The sequence below is a fragment of the Hemiscyllium ocellatum genome, chromosome 11, assembly GCF_020745735.1.
Source record: "Hemiscyllium ocellatum isolate sHemOce1 chromosome 11, sHemOce1.pat.X.cur, whole genome shotgun sequence".
Taxonomy (NCBI): Eukaryota; Metazoa; Chordata; class Chondrichthyes; order Orectolobiformes; family Hemiscylliidae; genus Hemiscyllium; species Hemiscyllium ocellatum.
Genome location: NC_083411.1, coordinates 38,779,068 through 38,802,648, shown reverse-complemented (window position 1 = coordinate 38,802,648; position 23,581 = coordinate 38,779,068). Strand labels below are relative to the sequence as shown.

Below are 23,581 nucleotides of genomic sequence, written 5' to 3'. Positions count from 1 at the left end.
ACTCTGTTCCCACTACCTTTTCAGGAAGAAACTTCCAAAAAATCACAACCTTCTATGAGTAAAAAAATTTGCCTAATCTGTTTTAAATAAGTGACCACTTATTTTAAAACAGTGATTACTAGTTCTGGTTTCTCCTGTAATGGAAATAACCCCCTACTTATACGCTGTCTAGATCCCACAGGATAATGAATATTTCAATTAAGTCACCTTTTACTCTTTCAAACTCCACCAAGTACAATCCAAGACTGTCCAATGGTTTCTCATAAGGCAACCTACTCATTCCAGTTTTCAACTGGTAAGCCTTCTCTGAACTGTTTCCAACATATTTACATCCTTCCTTAAGTTAGATGACAAATTCTGTACACAATGTGTCAGATGGGTCACACCAATCCCCTATATAACTGAACTACAACCTCCCTACCTTTGTATTCAATTTTTCTTGCAATAATCTGTAACATGTCATGGTGCTTTGGGGCAAGGTAACCTGTCCAAAGAAAACGTACATTTTCCTGTGTATGTTCAGGAAGCTCAATATGGTGGAGATATTGGGTTCAACAGCATCAGGAGGTTGTCAGAGGCTCACAAGCAACACAATGGTGGGAGAAATGCATTGGGGATGCAGAGCGAGCTGAATGTGCACACACAACTGTTCCTGGAACTGACCCTCAAGAGTTAGTGAAAAGTTACTTGTTAATGTGTACCCTCAAAACATTCACTTATTCCATGAAAAACCCCTTGACATATATTGCATTTGATGAGTCTGCTTTGTCACTGACTAAGGAGGAATATAATTAATTAGCAGAGGATCACCTTTGATAGGTCCTCAAATCAGTGGAAGTTTCATTTTACCAACCAGCTTTCCTTTGAATAGCTTTAAAATCCAAACAAACAACTCTCTGATTATTCTTTTCCTTTTTCTTCAGGTCAGTTTTGGTGGTACAGTGCATAATTCAGACTTGGACTTTCACCTTTCTTTTTCAACAAAATAAAGCACTAAGCTGAAAAATTTAAGATAACTTATCCCACATTAGTTAATTTTCTGTTCAGATAATTGTCAGCTAACTCTGTCATTACACTAGGAAATATGGAATAAAGAATCCCACCACATTTAGATTTTACAATAATTACAGTAGAAGCACATAAAATATTAAATGCTATGACTCTAACAAAATTGAAGAATCAGAATCCACCATCTTAAAGCAAAACAGGGTATTTGAACAAGGAAGGCTTCAATGAAAGAATTGAGAGACCAGTTTAAGACTGCTGTCAGTAAGAATAGGTTCATGCAGAAAATGACTAACATTTGTAATAATCCTTCAGATTACATAGTGTGAATAAATCCTCAGATTAACTCAGGATACAGATGATAACATTGTAGAAATCTAATGTTAACATGTCTCTGTGGAAGAATTCTCATTTAGTGGTCAAAAGATTATATTCCAAGCTCCATTATGAACTTGAGCACATCATCTCAGCAGGCAATTTGGATCTACCATATTTCAATGAGATTTTTCTTCAATGTTCATTCCACTTTTACTGATAATTTATAATTGTTAATTTAAGACCAACACGTCATTCATCTCATTGGCTATGCATGCAATTTTCTGGGCACAAATTGGTTGCCACATCTACCAATATGACAATAGCTATATAAAGATAGGGAATGTACAAAATATTTGGAATGTCCTGAGAGTATGAGAAGAGTATGTAATTTTCTCTTTACTGGATCATAAACTAGACCTCCTTCATTAGTGATGGTATCTTTGATACTGCCGCATCTGCAATATCTGAAACAATACCAACACTGCTGTGTCTAATTTCCAGTTTTGGCAACAGAGAAAATGGGCAATATTGAATCAGCTGGCTATTGTACATACTTCCTGATCAACTTCATTGGAAATGAACGTTGGAAGAGAAGAATGGCAAGTGGTTAATCTGATAGCAACTGTTTAAACAATTGGCCAAAGTCAAAATTACTCCCAATGATTTTGTACCCCTCCCCAAATATGGGTGGACCCCAAAATGTGTAACAGATAAATCAGAGGGAATTAAATTAAACCTTTGAGTAGCTGTACTAGAGTGCCCTAGAAAGTACACTTGGGGCTGATTTAGCCAGCTGTCAGTCTCTTCCAGGCTCAAGTCAGTTTGACCATAATGCTTTAGTTTTCCAAATCTAAAACACCTATCACATTTTCCTTTGCAATGTTTAAACAGTGTTAAATAGGATTGAATGCATGAATTATTCACTTGTTTGAGGATCTGCATTTTCAGGAAGTTAATACAATAGTACCTGAGGTATGAAATGATACTTCATGCTGGAATGAAGTTAGAGACCACTTGAAAACAATCCAGTATTGTGTGAGATATTAACTACTGCTTATTTTTAAATATCTCAATGATTGAACTGGTTTCCATGAAGAGATGCTTACTAAAACCGGACTTGAATATTGCTGTAAAGACAGACATGCTGTCAGAGCTCGAACCCATCAGGATAAACACAAGAATGCTATATTTCAAACAATCACAACAATCTATAGTACAGGAGAAAAAGTGTTGCCACAGATAAAGCATGTCAATAGGGTGCTACCGATTTGCTCAACTTGAAAGTGTGGATCAAAGTTATTCTATAGGATAATGGTTATCCTGAACAAATCATTCACTGCGTCATGCTAACTTGTAAAAGGCTGTCACCTTTGAATTTAAGTAATGTCCAATGTGCTCAGACTTTCATACAAAAGCAAAATATCTCAAAAATTAAAACAAAGGGTTAATTACACTGATATAATGCAGTTGCAATGGAAGTGATATTTTTCACTAACAGGATTGCCATCACACCAAACAGATATTCTCCCTACCACACAGTTGAGAAATATCGTGTCTGAATTTCGGTGCCATATGTTCCAACGACTGACTGAATCAAACTTCATATTCCTCTGGCTATTCCTCAAAGGCAGTGTATAGAGCATTCTCAAATAGCTCACACTTGCAAAACCCAAAACATCACTGGTTGATGCCATTTTGTAACTGGGCATTTTTGTGGGTGAACATTTTTGTGGGTTTTGCCAACTACACAAATACCAATTTATCAATCAAGCTTGTAATGTGGCTCATTTGCCCCACCACAAGTGACCCATACTCAAGCCAGGATTCACTCTGCAAGTAAAAATAATACATTACAGACTTGCTACTTTTTGAATTACCCAGAAGCATAAGGAGCCTATAGCTCCCTAGCGAGCTCTCAATGACCATACCTTGCCCAATCAAAGTTGAGCTGGCAGCCGATCAGCATCCCTTTCCTTCTGCACCATAGTCTTGTTGTAATCATTTGAAATTTGGCATTCTTGTCTTTATCCTGATGAGTGTGAGGTGAAAGGTTACAGCACAAGGCTCCACTTTTCACCAGTGTTGACTTTTATTAATAATGTTTCAGTTCTCAGAAACCTAGTGAAATTAGTGATTAAAACACTTGCTGTAAAATTACATATAGTTCCTGTTTATTTAGTGATTAATAATTTGCATCTGGTCAAATGATTTTCTATTTCATCTGGTTTGAATTATGTGTTTGGAATTAATCTGCAATGATGCATTCAGTAACGTAAGAACGACTCACATAACTGCAGCAATCGTCGTATTGAGTGGAGTTTGTTTTTGTAGCATGTGAAAGTTTTCTCTAAGATTATGTGGACCTTCTGCTTACCTGGCAAAGTAAGAGTTTCTCACTTTGTAACTATACAGTTGCTGTCTATTTGGATGCATGAAGTCCTTACCATACAATTGTACCAAACATCTCTTTATTCACCTGGATAAAAAAAAGTATTTTGCACTGACTGCCTTTTATTCAGCAAGGTAAAAGTTAATAATTCTATATATTCTGTTGACTCATAAACTAAGGGTTACTCATCATATATTTAAATGGAGTCCCTGTGTACTCACAAGGATAAGGACTGTATGGATTTACCATTTATTTGGTGAAGTGATGGTTAATTCAATAGCACTGATCTATCATACACTGTATATAGTTGGTTTACTGATTTACAAATATCTTTATGTGTTTGTACAGTCACTACACATAGGAGGCTAGTGAAGGCCTTCTTAATTCTGTAACTTCAAAATGTTCACTATTTGTTCTCAGCAAATATTATTGTTTAACTTTTGCTTTTTCTCCCTTACTTTCTCACGCGCATCCCCAATATTATTAAGAAATCTTCCAGTGAGAATCTAACTGATTGCATCAACCAGTATGTTACAAGAACTATTTTGATCTTTATGATGAGGGATCCAGTCTGTTGTACAGATTGTGCTGAACAGGTTGGGTCAGTTACATTTGGGATTCATTTCAGAAGAAAAATCAAATCAAGGTTTGTGTTTCTAATTGATAGCAGTGACTCTTGCTGGACAGAGTACATGATGGTTGGATTGGGCTCAACAGTTAAGTTGCATTAAGTTTCAATAGATTGATGATACTTTGTGAATTAATTTAACCTTGATAATGTCATGTTCCAGAGAGCTACACTGTACTACAGTATGCAGCTGTCATCTCCAGGAAGGAAAGAGAGGAAGGAGATATTTGGGAAGAAATATAAAACATTACCCTCAGAATGACGTCTACCTCTGAGTGTGTTCAGTGAGATGACCTGTAGAATTTTTTTAATGTAGATGTTAGCCAGAAAAAAAACCTATATTTATTTCTGCAGGTCTTTATTATTGGAATAAATTTAAGTTATTTTACACTATGTCATGGGAGATTGACTTTGCTGTACCTGTGAATCAAGAGTAGACAGGATTTAATGAAGATCCTCACTTGCATTGTACAAGGGAATGAGGACATGCAGACTGAATTAAAGTAGCAGTTCAGGTTCCTCAACTGCCTCCCTTACAGTAGAAAGTCAATTAATGACTATAAACCCAGTTACAGTCTGGATTATTCAATGCATCTTTTTAGAAATTTTCAAAAACATGAATTGTTTCTTGTCTCCCCAGACCGGGAATTAAAACAGTAGGTGGAAACTCTCCATTCCCATCTGCTGGCTAATTAGAGTAACTGATTCAGACATCAGGATCTCATTAATTACAAAAAGATGGATCAAATATCTGTATTGTGGAAATAGTGAATAATTTGTGATACAAACTTAAAAAGGCCTACAGCATTTATTTGGTACAGTCTCTACGTGCGAGGGAATTTATCAAGTTTAAACGTTTCCACTCTTTAATTAGCAAAGGCATCTTCTGCCTGATTTGACAGCTTCCTCCGAGGAGTGGACCACATTTGGAACAAAACCACTCTTCACTCCTTCCCAACCCTCTTGCATCATAATGTCACCCCTTCTGACAAGTTCATAAATATCCCTTGTCAGATCGGTAAAGGCCTGTTCAACGTTGATGGAATCTCTTGCGGACGTCTCTATATATTTCATCCGGTAAGCTGCAGCAAGCTTTTCTGCCTCCTCCTTCGACACTTGCCGTTGGGTTGCCAGGTCACATTTATGGCCAACCAGCACAAAAACGATCTGGAATGGCTGGACGTGAACTTTGGCCTCTTCCAACCATTCATGCACATTCTGGAATGACCTACGGTTAGTTATATCGAATAAGAGCAGTCCTCCCACTGAATTCCTGTAATATGCACGAGTTATGGACCTAAAAGATGGGGGAAATAGTTGAAAAGTTGGAAATAGTTATTATAATCAAAAGATCAGGTTCAATGGCACATAAAATATTTCAGCACAGTGAGTTTGAAAATCTTATTGTATACAACCTTTGATTTGGTTGTTACAATGCCTTAGAGACATTAAGAATAAAAATAGGGATTTTACTTGACTCTATGAAAAATGAAAAAGAGAACATGACATGTTGAAAAAGATCATCTCAATTTCTGCATCATCATAAGTTTTTCCCTTTGTTCAAACTCTTGGGAGAATTGATATTGTTTACTCTTCTGATGGAAAAGTTGATATTTTTCCTTGACAGCCAGTAATTTTGAGTAAAAACATCTGCAACTTCACTGTATGTAAATCAAAGCTTTCATTTTATCACCCCATTCTTTATCTAAAGTCTTTGAAACTGTGTAACTACTTGACACTTTTCTTTGGTTTTGTGTAGGATTTCTGATTCCTTGGTTGAAAATTCAGCCTATCCCTGTAACCAACCTGAGATTATAGAAGGATCTAGGTCTGAGTTGGCAATGAATGACCAAAAAGTTAAAGGTGTTGGGAATCCTGTTCTAATTGACCATCGTCTGCTTTTTATTTGGACAGAACAAGCGGCAGGAAGACCAGGAGACATTTTGGCATTTTAAGTTGACAATGATACTGAAAGTCTGGGAAATTACCTGTTTTGCAGATACAATAATGGCCATCAGGTTTCTCAGCTAGAGCTGCAGTTACACTCAGGGTTCTGAAGAAGAATCAGACCAGATTCAAATCTTTAACTCTGTTACTCTCTCCACAGATGCAACCAGAGTTGTTGAGTTTCTCTAGGCTTCTTTGTTTTTGTTTCAGATTTCCAACATTAACAATACTTTTCATTTTTTATAGACTCAGTGTTATTCCTTCCTGCCAGCCCCACTAAATATCTTCTACTATCCTACCTATCTCCTCCATCCCAAACAGAAGCCACAATCCTGAAATCAGGGATTCAACAACCCTATCCTGGGATCAGGTCAACCCCTTATCCAGGATTGTTCCTCTGACCTCAGGCTTTGATTGGATCCTCTCACCCTAAGTTCAGTGGTCATCCTCCGCCTGACCCATTTGGCACCTTATCCAAACCTTAGGATTGGCACCCACCATTCCCCATCCCCATCTTGGAGATCAAAACCATCATAATAAACTTGGTCCTGCAGTCTCCTTCAGAGTCCTCCAAACCAACTGGTAGCCCAACTAGCTAACCACTTTATATATGGTTAAATAGGGAACTTCTCAGTGATGAAAATGAGGACTGCAGATGATGGAGATTAGAGTCGAGAGTGTGGTGCTGGAAAAGCACAACAGGTCAGGCAGCATCCAAGGAGCAGGAAAATCAATGTATCAGGCAAAAGCCCTCCATCGATTTTCCTGCTCCTTGGATGCTGCCTGACCTGCTGCGCTTTTCCAGCACCACACTTTCAACTTTAACCTCTCAGTGATGTCTGTTTTACCTCTGCAGTCTGCTGAGAAACTATCATTTTTGGGTCTCCTACACACTCATAGGCCACCCTACTCTCAGTGGATCAAAACGTGGGATGCCCATCACATTCTTCTTCTTCTTTATTGTTTCCTGGGATGTAGGTATTATGACAAGCCCAACATTTGTTGTCCGTCCCTAATTACCCTTCTCGAGCAAATAAAAGTCGACCACGTTGCGTTTCTGAACAGTATTATTACTGTAAGGCCAATGAATATAACTTAAAATACCTAATTTACAAGTAAGATAATGTTGAAAGGCTGTCAAGCACTTAAAGAAACTAACAAAATAATCCTTGAAACAGTCAAGATAGGATCAATCTTCTATAATAGTCTGATGATGTCAAAAGATTGAATACACAGCCTTCCAGATAATTGTGAATGATAGGAATCCTATGTTACTGAGCTAAACATTATTCAACACTGAAATAATGTCGAACAACAAGACTCATGTTTTTATCCTGAAGGAAAGTTTTCCTGTCACAGGTGCTAATTATCATGTTCACATGCACATCCCTTGATGAGTCAGCCTTCTAAGATAATGGCTTCAAATTTGCTCTGAGGTGGATTAGTGAGCTATATTCCCCAATGTTCATGTCTCGTAAGGCTGGAAAACGTGCAAGATACTAACATTTAGCTTACACTGAAGCAGTTTAAGCAGGCCCCACCAGAATGTACCAAGCTGCTGTATTGGTTTGGGTCATACTTTAAGATAAATTCTATGACACCGACATTTAAATAGTCCAGAGGAGTACGAAATAAAACTGCCAAGAAATAAAATACATTAATGGCAAGAAAATAAAAGTACAAATAAATATTTTGACATGTTTTATATTAGATTAGTATCTCATGAAGTGGCTGGTAATGCAGTATAGCCAACAGGTAGAGCTGAGATAATTTTGATGATGTAGTGGTAGCGTTCCCACCTTTGAGCCAGGAGGTATGGCTTCAAGTCCTGCCTGCTTCAGAGGTGTGTAGTAACATCTCTGAACAGGTTGATTAAAAATATCTTAGTGCATGTCATAGAGTCATAGAGATGCACAGTATGGAAACAGACCCTTTGGTCCAACTTGTCCATGTCAATGAGATATCCCAACCCAATGTAGTCCCACCTGCCAGCATCCGGCCCATATCCCTCCAAACCCTTCTTATTCATATACCCACCCAGATGCCTTTTAAATGTTACAATTGTACCATCCTCCATCACTTCCTCTGGCAGCTCATTCCATACACTTACCACCTTCTGCGTGAAAGAGTTCCCCCTTAGGTCTCTTTTATATCTTTCCATTTTCACCCTAAACCTATGCTCTATAGTACTGGACTCTCCCACCATAGGGGAAAGACTTTGCCTATTTATCCTATCCATGCCCCTCATGATTTTATAAACCTCTATAAGATCACCCCTCAGTCTCCAACGCTCCAGGGAAAATAGCCTTAACTTATTCAACCTCTCCTTATAGCTCAAATCCTCCAACCCTGGCAACATCCTTATAAATCTTTTCTAAACCCTTTCAAGTTTCACAACATTTTTCTGATAGGAAGGAGACCAGAACTGCACACAATATTCCAACAGCGGCCTAACCAATGTCCAGACAGCCGCAACATCACCTCCCAACTCCTGTACTCAATACTCTGACCAATAAAAGAAAGCATACCAAACGCCTTCTTCACTATCCTATCTACCTGTGACTCCACTTTCAAGGAGCTATGAACCTGCACTCCAAGATCTCTTTGTTCAGCAACACTCCCTAGGACCTTACTACTAAGTGTATAAGTTCTGCTAAGATTTGCTCTCCCAAAATGCAGCACCTCACATTTATCTGAATTAAACTCCATTTGCCACTTCTCAGCCCATTAGCCCATCTGATCAAGATCTGTTGTAATCTGAGGTAACCTTTTTCGCTGCCCACTACACCTTCAATTTTGGTGTCATCTGCAAACTTACTAACTATACCTCTTACGCTCACATCCAAATTATTTATATAAATGATGAAAAGTTATGGACCCAGAACTGATCCTTGTGGCACTCCACTGGTCACAGGCCTCCAGTCTTAAAAACAATCCTCCTTCACCACCCTCTGTCTTCTACCTTTGAGCAAGTTTTGTATCTAATTGGCTAGTTCTCCCTGTATTGCGTGAGATCTAACCTTACTAATCAGTCTCCCATGGGGAACCTTGTCGAACGTCTGACTGAAGTCCATACAGGTCAAATCTACCGCTCTGCCCTCATCAATCCTGTTTGTTACTTCTTCAAACAGGGCGGCACGGTGGCACAGCGGTTAGCACTGCTGTCTCACAGACCCAGGTTCAATTCCCACCTCAGGCGACTGACTGTGTGGAGTTTGCACGTTCTCCCCGTGTCTGCGTGGGTTTCCTCCGGGTGCTCCGGTTTCCTCCCACAGTCCAAAGATGTGCGGGTCAGGTGAATTGGCCATGCTAAATTGCCCATAGTGTTAGGTAAGGGGTAAATGTAGGGGTATGGGTGGGTTGCGCTTCGGCGGGTCGGTGTGGACTTGTTGGGCCGAAGGGCCTGTTTCCACACTGTAAGTAATCTAATCTATTCCTAATTAGTCCTTGCCTTTCCAAATACATGTACATCCTGTCCCTCAGGATTCCCTCCAACAACTTGCCTACCACTGACATCAGGCTCACTGGTCTATAGTTCCCTAGTTTGTCCTTACCACCTTTCTTAAAGAGTGGCACCACGTTAGCCAACCTCCAGTCTTCCGGCACCTGACCTGTGACTATCGATGATACAAATATCTCAGTAAGAAGCCCAGCAATCACTTCTCTAGCTTCCCACAGAGTTCTACGGTACACTTGATCAGGTCCTGGGGATTTATCCATTTTTATCCAACACTTCCTCATCTGTAGTGGAGACCTAAATCTCTTAGCTCTTAATTTTATTTCTCATGGATCCAAAGCTAATGCAGATAAAATCTGCATTGAAAGAAAATGACATCCTTAGTTTGGATGCTCTTCGGAGAGTTGGTTCTTATTTGATTGGCTAAATGGCTTCCTTCTGTACTATAGGGATTCTATGATTTCAAAGCACTTCACATATAAAGAATTACTTTGAAGTGTGGTGGCAACTGTTATCATCAGCTAATTGGTTTCTGGTGACTGGAATTAAAGACAGAATCCTGGAGAATGCTTTGCCTTCCTTCAACTAATGTCAAAAAGTCCACTAGATTATGTGTTCAAGTTCTGGTGTGAAACTGGAAACCACAAGACTGTGGTTTAAAAGCAAGAATTATTCATTTATGTTTTCATAGGATGTAGACATTGCTGGTAAGGTCAAAATTTGATGTCCATCCCTGATAGCCCTTGCTAGTGGTTTGGTAGGTCATTACAGAGGGCAGCTAAGTGCCAACCAGCCTTGCTGTGGGTCTGAAGTCAATAGGTGGGCCAGACTGGCGAAGAATGGTAGATTCGCTTCCATAAAGGACATCAATATATTAGATGGATTTTTGCAACAGTCAACTGTAGTTTGCTTGGTCACTATTTCAGTGAGTAGATTTTTAAAAATAATGCCAGGTTTATTAATTGAATTTAAGTTCCACTAGCTGCTATGGTGGGATTCAAACACTGTCGCCAGTACATATCCCTGTCCAGTGACACTATCATTACACCGCCATCACCCTGAGAAGCTGGTGGTGAGCCATCTTCTTGAACCACTGCAATCCATTAGATGTAGATTTACCTGTAGAACTGCTAGGACAGGAATTACAGAATTCCAACAACTGTAAAGGAACAATAATATCATTATGAACAAGAAAATCACAGTAATACTTGGAAATAAAGGTACTGGTTCTCCATTTTGAATTAAACAAGACAAGTCAGACTAGCATGTGTCAATCACGATTTAATTTTTTTTACTGGGAATTCAGAATACTGTGTGTGGGGTTGAGGTGATGACATCTGGAAGATGAGATGGTGTTCCCAAGCATCTAGTGTCTGTGTCCCTTGAAATAGTACAGACTGTGAGTTTGGGTAGTGCTGTCAAAGGCACCTTGTTGATCTGCGACAGCGCTGCTACTGTATGTCAGTCATGAAGGAAGTAAACATGTAAGGTGGTGGATGGCAGACAATCAAGTGGACTGATCTGTCCCAGATGGTGCTGGGCTTCTTCAGTATGGTTGAACTTGCACTCATTCAGCTCTGTATGGAGTATTTCATCACATTCCTGACTTGTGCCTTGTAGATGGTGAACATGCTTTGAGCAGTCAGGAGGTGAGTTATTTGTAATTTTAAAATATGACCTGGACCAGATATGGGCAGTAATGTCAAATTCACAGATGATAAGAAACTTGGCAAAATCTTAGAAAGTGGTGAAGATAGTTCTAAGTTTCACAATAACATTGACAGAGCAGTAAAATGGGCAGCAGGAAGGCAGATGGAGTTCCATACAGAGAAGGGTGAAGTGGTGAACTTTGTGCAGACTGACGATAATCCATATGTGGCATGATTCTGTTCAGATGAACAGAAAGGCTTTGATGTCCAATTTTACAAATCCTTAAAAAACAGCAGGACAAACTGATAACATGTTTAAACATAGGTTTACTGGGCTTTATAAATAGTGAGATGCTGGAATAATGTGGACAGTTCTGGATACCACATTCAAGAAAAGTGAAAAGGTAGTAGAAAGAGTACAGAGGCAGTTTATCCATGGTAATACCAGAAATGGGGATTCAGTAATGAAGAGAGATTGGAAAAGTTAAAACTGCTTTCGTAGAGACAGAGACAAGCTGCCTGCCTCTCCCTGTGCAGTGAAAGGTAATGCATTCCACAAAGACTGGCAGCCTGCAACTGAGTATGAAAGACCTGTTGCACTAAGAAAGCCATGTGAACAACACAGAGGCGGGTAATCTGTAAATCGGTGCTGAAATCAGAAAGTGTGTGTTAATTATTTAGAAACTTTCAAGTAACTAGTGAAGTGCATGAGCAATAAAAAAGTAAACTAAGAGCCATAAGATGCGTGCATGTTCCTGAAGGCAAAGCGAAACAGGCAGAAGCATGCAAATCATAGTTTTTCCTGAGCTCAAAAGTAGAGTGTGGACTTGTGGGATAAGGATATTCATGATGATGTGGTAAGACTGATGCTATGTTGTGTGGATACTGACTTGTGTGGGTGACAGTTCGCAGAGGATGGGGGCCATGGAGCATGCAGCAACTTTGTTGTGGAGGAGCATCTGTTCAATGATCGTCTTAAGCATTGGGTGAACTGCAGCCACAAGGTACCTGCTCTGACCTACATGTCAGGAATCTGTGCTTCTAGTTTCTCAATAAACCAGAAGAGGATTGGAAGTAGCATAAAACTAAGGCAGGTTAGGGTGTTAGTGAATTGCAATTGCAATGGAATAAGATAGCTGCTGCTTAATGGTGTGACTCTGAATTCACCACTTACTGCTTTAGGGGAAAACTGGGAAAACTTTTCACACTTTTTTTTCCCACCTTGCACCCCATTACTCAAGCCATACTAAAGAGGGAAAAAATTCTGCCCATTGAAATACACTGGCACAACTGGCTGGTCCAGAAACTTATACAAGTGCAGCCATTAGAATACAATTAGCTGCATAAAGGAGGCAAATATTTTTTCAAGCTTTCGGAAGCCTGAAAATAGTTTTAAAAATATGTCAGTCTATCCAAAGACTCTATGGCTCCTAAGCAAAAAAAAATTATAAACACGACAGAAAACCAAACTACAGCCATGAAATGGAATTTATGGGCATATGATGTATATCTGAGCTAATCATGTGAACTTGTCATTATATAGAGAGGGTACACTGAGGGGTTATCCTGTTTGGTAATCCACAGAAAACAGAATTGTACTCTTTGACAGATAGCAGTGGACAAGAACATGGTTACGTACACCTGCAGGACAAAGAACTAATGAAGGAGAAGAAAATGCATTTATTGATATCACAGTGTTATCTGAGATGGAGATAATGGGCCAGATTTGAACATGCCAATTGTTGATAGAGATGTCCCTATGATGGTTGGCTGCAATTGCCCTTGCTGTAAATAGCATAACTCTGCAGGTAGCTCTCAGCAATGGAAGGCAGTTGTCCTTGGTAATTAGAAGGAGGATATATCAAGGTCTCAAAATATGGCCTGGTACTTACGGATCTCCCTTTCTTGTCTTTAAATCATCTTTCACCATCTCAACCACAAAATTCTGTTTTTGAGACACTTAATAAATAATGTTAAGCAATCAGTAAAATGACCAACAAATTTTTTTCTCAAAAATATTAGTAATTAAAAATAAAAAAACACTGCTGAAAATATATTGCAAGAATTCCAAAAAGAAACAAAGCCCACGCCAGATTAAGATTTCTTTCACCCATTGCAGCACTGCTTTCATTCCAAGTGGATGCACAAAATAGAGGAAACTTGGAACAAATCCATAGAATTGTGCCCAAATGTTCAGAGAGACATAGTGGTTTTATAAGACTGACATACAAAATGAATCCCAATACTCTATCAAACACAAAGCAGGAACTGCCATCTTGCAGGAAATTTTCACAGAGCTTGCTCAGCTCTGCAATTCTCCAACAACAACTGCACCTGCTACCTACTGCGGAATCTATGCCCACAGGTTCGGCAATGTGGTCATTGCATAGAGGCATAAGCATAATACCACTATATGTGTGTGACTGTCATCCTTGCGCTATAATTCAAGGTCAATACTTCTGCACATCATTGCAGATCTATGGGTGCTAAATATATGTGTGCTGGAACAGCATCAAGCTCAAGAGGGCAAGTTATCTGATGTCTCAATTATTGAAAGGCTGCCAGTCACTTTAAGGCTGTACTGCTACTGCTAAAAGAAAGCACCTTATGGTTGGAATAAGGTCAAAAGCAAATGGGGCACCATTTAAAATGCAGTTCTCAAACTCTTACTTTAGAAAGTGTGGCCAGAATTGTGGTCCTTATCACAAATTAGCATGGATGAATATTGCAGGAAGACTTAGTGACATTTCAATATAATTTCATGTATGCATACATCATGGAGGCAATGCACAGGAAACTTGCAGATTTCAAGACTTGCCAAGACAGGAATCATTACTTTGCCTCACATGCATCTCACAGAGCTTCACTTTAAGCTTGTTACTGCAACACAGAAGAAAATTGACTAGCATTCTGACAACAGTTCAAATACTTCCCAAGTGTACAGATATACCCTCCTCTTTTGCTGTGCATTTTATCTCATCTTTATGACAATGCATTTGCACCAAGGTCCATTAATTAGTTAAAAAGCAAGCAGAAATTCCATCTTTACTACATATTCAGCAGCTTATGCATGATAGAAACCTGGTTGTATACCTGAATGATACACTTCCAACTTTCTCATTTCAACATGTCACTATTCAGCCTACTTATGAAACTGGAATCATTAGGTATCAGGGGGCAAACTGGTTGGAGTCATTTCTGGCACACATGAAGATGTTGTGGTTGCTGGAGGTCAGTCAGCTCGGCTCCAGGATATTTTTAATGGAGTTCCTCAGGGTCGTCTCTTAGGTACAACCATTTAATCAGCTGCTTCATCATAGGGTCAGAAGTGGGTATGTTCGCTGGTGACTGAACAATGTTCACTCCCATTCATGACTCCTCAGATACTGATATCCAGGCTTTGGCTGATGAGTGACAAGTAATTATTTGCACCACACAATTAGGCGAAGTGGGTACTACAGATGCTGGAGATCAGAGTCAAGACTAGAGTGGTGCTGGAAAAGCACAACAGGTCAGGCAGCATCCAAGGAGCAGGAAAATCGACGTTTCAGCCATTCCTGATGAAGGGCTTTTGCCCGAAATGTTGATTTTCCTGCTCCTTAGATGCTGTCTGACCTGCTATGCTTTTCCAGCACCACTCTAATCTTGCACCTCACAATTGCCAGAACATGATCATTTCCAATAAGGGCAACCTAATCACTGCCCCTTGACATTCATTGGGGTTACCGCCACTAAATTCCCCCACTATCAACATCCTTGAGATTACCATGGTCCAGAAAGTTAACTGGACTAGCCACATAAATCAACGACTACAAGAGTAGGTCAGAGGCTAGGAATCCTGCACTGAGTAACTCACCTCTTGACTTCCCAAAGCTTGTCTACCATCTCCAAGCACAAGTCAGAAGTGTGATGGAATGCTCCCCACATGCCTGGATAGTTGTAGCTTCAATACTCAAGAAGCTTGATACCATCCAGGACAAAGCAGTTGTTTGATTGGCACCACATTGACAAACACCCATTCCATCCACCACTGACAATCAGTAGCAGCTGTGTGTACTAGCTACAAAATTCACTGCAGAAATTCACCAAAGATCCTTAACATCATTCAAACTTACAACCAATTCCATCTAGAAGGACAAGGACAGCAGTTACATGGGAACATGACCACTTGGAAGTTCCCCTCTAAGCCATTCACCATCCTGACTTGGAAATATATCTCTATTCCTTCAATATCGCAGCATCAAAATCCTGGCTTTGTGGGTCTACTTACTGCACATGAGACTCCTAAAGATTGTAGTGAAGGAGGCAAATCACTCATTCCAAGGTGGTGATATTAATTTTTGGTGTTAACTGTATTCTCTCCATCTCTCCAATTATTTATTTAGTCACTGACGTTCATTCACACTCAAGGCCCGAATCAGCTTTAACATTCACTATCTTGCAGACTATCTTATGTGCACCACTGCAGGATATATTCTTCTTATGATCATACAGTTGCCTTTTATAAGAAGACAATAATAAAGTTTGCTGTCCCACCACTTATAGCAAATACGGGTCTCTTTGGAATTCATTCAATATAAAATCAAAATCCATGCTGAACCTTGAAACCCAAGTAAGGTCTAGATAAAAGGGCAAATTTAGTAGAAGGATAGGCTCTTTTTTTCTTTCTGTTCTTACTTGAACTTTTCCACATTTTGCACAATTAATAGTTGGGTTTGCATTGTTGACATTTTTTTCCTGATAATGCTTTCTTTCATTATCAGCTGACACTACAGTGCTGAGCATGGGAATTGCACTTGGCTCTCTGAACATGTTCCATAATGTAGGTAAAAATAAAGAGCTCATGAGAAACAAACACTGCAGGCAAAATTAACTTAAAGTGCTTTATTATTACTTCACTATAGAATCATACAGTATAGAAAAGGCCTTCAGCCCATCGAGTCTGCACTGCCAAAAATATACTACTGCCTGCACTAATCTTATTTTCCCACACTAGGCCCAACTGCACTTAATGTAACTCCATGGGAATCTAAGTGTGTTGGAGGAAGTCAAATTTTACCACATCTGCTTCACAGTGCACTCTGTCCTAGAGCTGCACCATCTGCTTAGGATGATACATGTATAACATCTAGAATGGGAATGTTCTTTCTATATCAGTGAAAGCTACTATAACAAACAGCTTTCTTCCTATTGGATCCTTCCAAGGCACCCTGAAAAACATTAGTCATATTAGGCAGTATGCAGGGTCTACATACACTAAGAAGGGGATAAAATACCAGATATGGAACAGGAAGCTAAAATTAATGGAAGGAGACTATTTAATGTGTTAAAAATAATGTGAGAGCATATTGCAAGTTAGGACAGAAAAATCTCCAGGAATTGACATTTTCTATCCGAGGGCATCAGATGAATTAAGTGAGGAAATTGCCATTAATCATATAGAGTCATAGAGATGTACAGCACGGAAACAGACCCTCGATCCAACTCATCCATGCCGACCAGATATCCCAACCCAATCTGGTCCCATTTGCCAGCACTTGGCCCTGTCCCTCCAAACCCTTTCTATTCGTATACCAATCCAGATGCCTTTTAAATGTTGTATTTGTACCAGCCTCCACCACTTCCTCTGGCAGCTCATTCCATACTTGCACCACCCTCTGCATGAAAAAGTTGCCCCTTAGGTCCCTGTTAAATTTTTCCCCTCTCACCCCAATCCTAGTTCTGGACTCCCCCACCCAGGGAAAAGACCTTGTCTATTTACCTTATCCATGCCCTTCATGATTTTATAAACCTTAATAAGGTCACCTCTCAGCCACTGACATGGAGAAGGAGGAGGAATTATGCAATGCCATAGCCCACTTTGTCATTTAAAATTGATTACCTCAGCTCGATTTTCCTGACCTATCCTTAAATTTTGTGATTCCTTGACAGTCCAAAAATCGATTGATCACAGCCTCAAATGCAAACAATGACTGATCATGTACCACTCTCTAGGTGGAGAATTCCAAAGATTGATAAGCCTCTGACTGAAGAAATTGCACCTCAATTCATTCCTAAATGGCTGACCCCTGAGCCTGAACTTTTGCTCCCTTCTTTTAGCCTCTCCAACCCTGGAAGATAGTCTCTCCACATCAAGTCCTCTTAGAACCTTAAATGATTCAACCAGATCATGTTTCTTGTAAACCAAAAAAAAAGCTCCAGTTGACTCAATCTCTCCTCACGGATAACTCTCCATCGCAGAAATCAATCTAGTAAAACTTTGTTGCATCCACATCAAAGGCAAGTATATCCTTACTTAGGTATGGAGACCAGAAGTGTACAATGAAGATATGGGCTGACCAAAGCTGTCTACTATTGCAGCAAGATTTCCCTACTCTTGTCCTCCAGTTCTTTGCGATAAGACAAACATACCATTTTGTTTTCTATTTGCTTGTGTACCTGTATATTAACTTGCTATTTTGTGTACAAGTATACCCAAACCCGTCTGAACATTTAACATTAAAGAGTTTCATACCATGTAAAAAATACACTATTTTTCTAACCAGAGGAAATCTCCCCACATTGTACTCTGTCTGTTTGAATCTTTGCACAGAATCTTAACACCATGCAGAGGCAGCTTTGGAAGCATGACAGAGGAGAACTTGGGGACACTGCACTTTCAATTGTCTATCTGACCCATTCCCATCACTGAGTGATTTTGCCACTCTTGAGTCTCCAGTTCTGCACATCACCTTCTGATTTAAGATGCTCTATAATCCTGTTTCATGAACGAGACTTTTCTTACCTTGCCTGATAACTCCTTAATTGGCCATATTTATTATTTGGTGAATATTATTTGGTGATTTAACTATTCTGCTGTTTCATAAGTTATTACTTAGTATTTATTTCTTTTCTATTCATTTACAGGATGAGTTTGTCACTGGTTAAGCCAGCATTCATTGCACAGAGGGCAACTGAGAGTCAACCATAATGCAGACCATACCAGGCAAGGACAGCAGCTACCTTCCCTGAAGAACCAGGTGGATTTTTCCTGAAAATCAATAGTGGATTCGTCATCCCACCCTGGCAATGTTTTTCTACAACCTCTACCAACAGGGAGAACATACAGAAGCCTGAACATATGCTCCAGCAGGTTTCAAAACAGTTTCTACCCTACTCATATTGGAATACTGAATGGACTCACAAACCCTTAACATTCGCCTATACCTTTTTTTTGTTTTTGCCGCTGTCTACCTATTATTTACTTATCCATGCTACTTAACTATGTGATCTGCCTGTATTGCTCGCAAGACAAAGCTTTTCACTGTGTCTTGGTACATGTGACAATAAATTCAATTCAAATTTTAATTGAATTGAAATTTCACTATCTGCTCTGGCATTACCTCAAGTTTCTGGAATAACAGTCCAGTGATTAAAGCACTAGGTCATTACCTCCCTGATTTTTCTTTTTGTGTTTTTATTCAGCCCCCAGCTCTCCTTTTTCTCCATGCTTGATTTCCTGTGTAAAGACAATATGTTTTGGGATTTTCCTGGACGGTTCAGTAAGATTTTTAAAGATGCATTCAGCCAGTGTCCTGAGTAATCTGCACTATTCTCCAGATGAGAACTACTATTCTTTCTAAAATTATTGACCATACAGTTTAATTTGCAGTTATCCCAAAATGGAAGATATACATCAATTCAAAAATAGGGGTAATGACCTTCAAAGATAATGCTCTACAATTAATACTATACAGGTATTTTCATCGACACGTTTCTTCCATTGTCAGAGCATTTCAGAAACCACAATATTTAATGATCTGAATTTTTTTATTTGGCCACAAAAGCCTCAATGTTGCTTATAACCAAACAATCCCAATAAGGTATTAGTCAACATAGTATTAATGTGCTTGGATTTACTAATACTTCTCAGTCACTGGGCTTAATATTCAGAGCAGCACAGCACACACATTTTGTGTGCAGTTCTCCATTGCATCATATTGAAGATAGAAGAAGTGAGTTAATGACTCTAGATCTCACTGACTATTAGATTATTTACAGTGTGGAAACAAGCTCTTCAACCCACCAAGTCCACACCGACCCTCCGAAGAGCAATCCTCAGAGAGCCATTCCCCTACATTTACCCCTTCACCTAACACTACGGGCAATTTAGCATGGCCAGTTCACCTAACCTGCACATTTTTGGACTGTGGTAGAAAACCGGAGCATCCGGAGGAAACCCACGCAGACACAGAGAGAATGTGCAAACTCCACACAGACAGTTGCCAGAGGTGGTTAGCACTGCTGACTCACAGCACCAGGGTCCCAGATTCAATTCCAGCCTCAGGTGACTGTCTGTGTGGAGTTTGCACATTCTCCCCGTGTCGGTGTGGGTTTCCTCCCACAGTCCAAAGATGTGTAGGTCAGGTGACTTGGCCATGCTAAATTGCCCATAGTGCTAGGTACATTTGTCAGAGGGAAATGGGTCTGGGTGGGTTACTCTTCGGACAGTTGGTGTGGACTTGTTGGGCCGAAGGGCCTGTTTCCACACTGTAGGCAATCTAATCTAATCTCATTGCTAACTGTCATTATTTATATCATGGTCTATTAATAAAATATACTTTCTGCAATGATAACAACAAATTCCTTTGGATATCTGATTTTGTATCAGGTGATGGTTCTGAAAGAGCTGATGTAGGAGATTGCATTAAGCTCCATCCATAAGGACCTGAGCACGGAAAGACAGAACAACTTAGGATCTTGTACACAACTATATCATAGGACTCCACATAATTTTAGGAACAATACCTTTCTCATTAATGCACCATGGACCTGATTGCTAGCATGCGATATACTACACCTTGTTTAAGACTAGAGTAGCTTCTTGTTCAGATTCACGTGGTGGTAGCAAACTATCCTGATCAGGCTGGTAATGATTAGCACAACAACACATACAACAGTTGACAATAGCTAGCAAAAAGTAAGACTGTGGATCTTGGGAATATGTCAGGGAATGCTGCAAGCATGTCGATATTTGAAAGGGATGTTGGGATTGTGTGAATATTTGTAACCAATGCTGGTAATATATCAATGTAGAAACACAGCCAGACAGAAGCAGCAGTAGGCTACTGGGCTCTGTCATTTAACATGATCCTCTATCTCAATGTCATACTCTTGCACTCTTCCCATACTCCTTGATGCCTTTGGTGTCTATAGTTCTATCTTTCACAGTGACTTGGCTTCCACAGCCAAATGTGGTAGAGAATTCCACTTGGTGGTTTGCTAACACTGATTGAATCTTGTTTCCTAATCTCAGTTCTAAATGGCCTACTCCAAATACTGAGGCCGTGACACATTGCTCTGCATCTCCCCCTCCCCTACCAAGGCTGGGCAAACAACAATCCTATCATCTCAGGAATCAGAAAATCCTTGTAGCCTGGCAACGCTTTCAGGGTGCTGTTGACATGACAATGTCAGCAGAGGTGCCGGGAATGCGACAATATTTGCCAGGCATGCTGCAAATATGCAACACTGTCAGAGAATGGGGAATGTGTCAATATTTGCAGGGGTGTTGGGAACATGTTAAAATTTGCAGGGGTGTTATAGTGAGGTGTAAATTCTTTGCAGAGGGTTCTGGGATCCTTTCAATATTTGGAGGGATTCCTCACACACACGAAAAAGAATTGAGTTGGATAATCTCTGCTCTGATTTCAGTGAGAGAGTGAATGGAAATGTTTACAGCAAACTCCATTTGTGGCATCATGGGAGTGGAAACAACTCATGATATCACACAAAGGGCCTTCTGCACAAAATGTCTGCTTGCATCAATTTGAACACACAAAACAGAAGAAGGCAGAACAATTACATATTTCCATGTATATTGATTTGCCCCTTTCGAACACAAGATTATGGCCTGATATAATTCCTGTCACAGCTTTCCACAGACGTATTAGACATTGAGACTTACCTGAATCGCTCCTGACCAGCTGTGTCCCAAATCTGCAACTTAATCCGTTTTCCTGGCTCAATCTCTACCAACCTCGAGAAGAAGTCCACGCCAACCGTGGGGTCTGAAACTTGGGCAAACCTTCCCTCGGTGAAACGACGGATCAGGCATGACTTTCCTACTGTGGAGTCCCCAATGACTATCAACCTGAACTGATAGACCCAAATAGCCTCCATCTCCTCAGGTGTTGTGATAACCTCTTGCCAAAATGGATAAATATTGTGGCCCAAGAGTAGCAAGTCTTTCAGCAGTGTCCCAGTGTGCCCAACTTATTGAGATTGGTTACCCATCTGCCAGGTAGCTGGCACACAGACAAAATCAGAAATCTCTGGCCTGCTCTGAGTCTGGGGGAAGGAGCAAGGATTGCACCGAGTCCTATATTTATAAGCAGGTTACCATGATGGGCTTTTCAAAAAGCAGCATTTGCAGACACAAAAGGATGTGTCACTCCAAGGATCAGTGCATTCCTTCTTCAGTGTCCTCACATCGCCAGAATATTCTCGTTTGGAGAAGCTCCCCGTATTCAGAAACGGCCAGGACCCTCGGTGGTAGACTATGTTTCTCGCTGCTGCTTATATTAACGTATCCGCAGGCAGACGTGGAGGATTCCCAGGCTTGCTGCTCTCACTGGATCACACCTCGGGTGGTCCTCATGCAGTCTCCATCTTTAAATCTTGCTCCATATCGACCAGGAGAAAGACATTCATGCAAAAGCGAGCTGTCAGAATCATCAGGGCTGAAGAAGGGAGGAAGACGGGAGCAGTTCAGTCACATTCAGAGAATATGAAACATTAGATGGACCCTGCCTCGGCCCGCCTCGAAAGCAAGAATCGGCGATAAGCTGACAGACAGAACTGGCTGGATTAAAACCTGGCCAAAATCCTAGGTTCCAAAGAATGGCTATTTGTTCCAGCCAAGGTCGCTGCCATCGCCCCCTCAGACAGGGAGAACAGGGCTTCTTTGAAGAAACAAAAAATTTAATTGCAATTACAACACTTCTGTAAACTAAACATTAAACATCATTTCACGGGTGTTTATTTTATCGATACGGTTGAAAATACATTAAACAGATTGCAGGCTAGCAACAAAATCGATTTTGCAAAGATAATTGTACATTTTAAAGTAAATACTAGTGTTTAATGTAAGCTTACTCTCGGTTGTAATGGAAGCGATGCCGGCAGCGTTTCCTCACTCCGGGTGCTGCAGAGAGAGAGAGAGAGAGAGGAGAGCAAAAAAATACACAACGCTTTCAAATATCAAACAATTAAATGGCGAACAGGCCGAAAGCCGAGACTCCCGAGACTGAGATGGTGGCAGCCAGGGATGGGTGGAAGATACTGCTTCGATTTCCCCGGGGATAGGTTTGCAGCCTCTCCTCCCTCTCCCGCTCACTGACACAGGAATCACAACCTGTTTTCAGCAGGTTGCAGCTCTGGGCGAAAGCTGATGAAATCACTGCAACATCAGCACCATCGACAACACAGACCGCCTCCTCCTATCCTGCAACGACTAGCTCATTGCAACCAGGGTGTGCAATTGCACCGTGCATGTATTTACCAAGCAATGGTCTACATGCTCATTTCAAATAGAATAGGTATGGTTTTGAGAACAATTTAATAAGCATCAATTAAGAAAATTTGGGTTTATAAAATCAGGTTTTCCACAGAATACAAATAGTCAATCATATTTTTGTGGGAGAAAGTGAGGACTGCAGATTATAGAGATCAGAATCCAGAATGTGGTGCTGTAAAAGCACAGCAGGTCAAGCACATCGGAGGAGCAGGAGAATCGACGTTTCGGGCATATGATGAAGGGCTTATGCCCGAAACGTCAATTCTCAGATGCTGCCTGATCAGCTGTGCTGTTTTGGCACGGTGGCTCAGTGTTTGGCACTGCTGCCTCACAGCACCAGGAAGCTGGGTTCGATTCCAGCCTCGGTCGACTGCCTGTGTGGAGTTTGCAATTTCTCCCTGTGTCTGCGTGGGTTTCCTCCGGGTGTTCTGGTTTCCTCCCACAATCCAAAGATGTGCAGATCAGGTGAATTTGCCACGCTAAATTGCCCATGGTGTTAGGTACATTAGTCAGGGGTAAATGTAAGGGAATGAGTCTGGATGGGTTATTCTTCGGAGGGTCCATGTGGACTTGTTGAGTCGAAGGGCCTGTTTCCATACTGTAGGGGATCTAATCTAATAATTTTTCTGTG

At 40.4% G+C, this 23,581-nt stretch overlaps 1 protein-coding gene across 1 annotated transcript; it reads right to left on the bottom strand.

Annotated features, from left to right (window-relative positions):
* Positions 1–5,210: 5,210 nt before the first annotated feature.
* Positions 5,211–21,554, bottom strand: LOC132820177 (ras-related protein Rab-39B). Its single transcript, XM_060832142.1, has 2 exons — positions 21,340–21,554; positions 5,211–5,637 (listed from the first exon to the last, which is right to left on the bottom strand). Exons 1-2 carry the CDS (start codon positions 21,552–21,554, stop codon positions 5,211–5,213), a joined length of 642 nt encoding a protein of 213 aa, XP_060688125.1.
* Between the last annotated feature and the right edge of the window lie 2,027 nt (positions 21,555–23,581).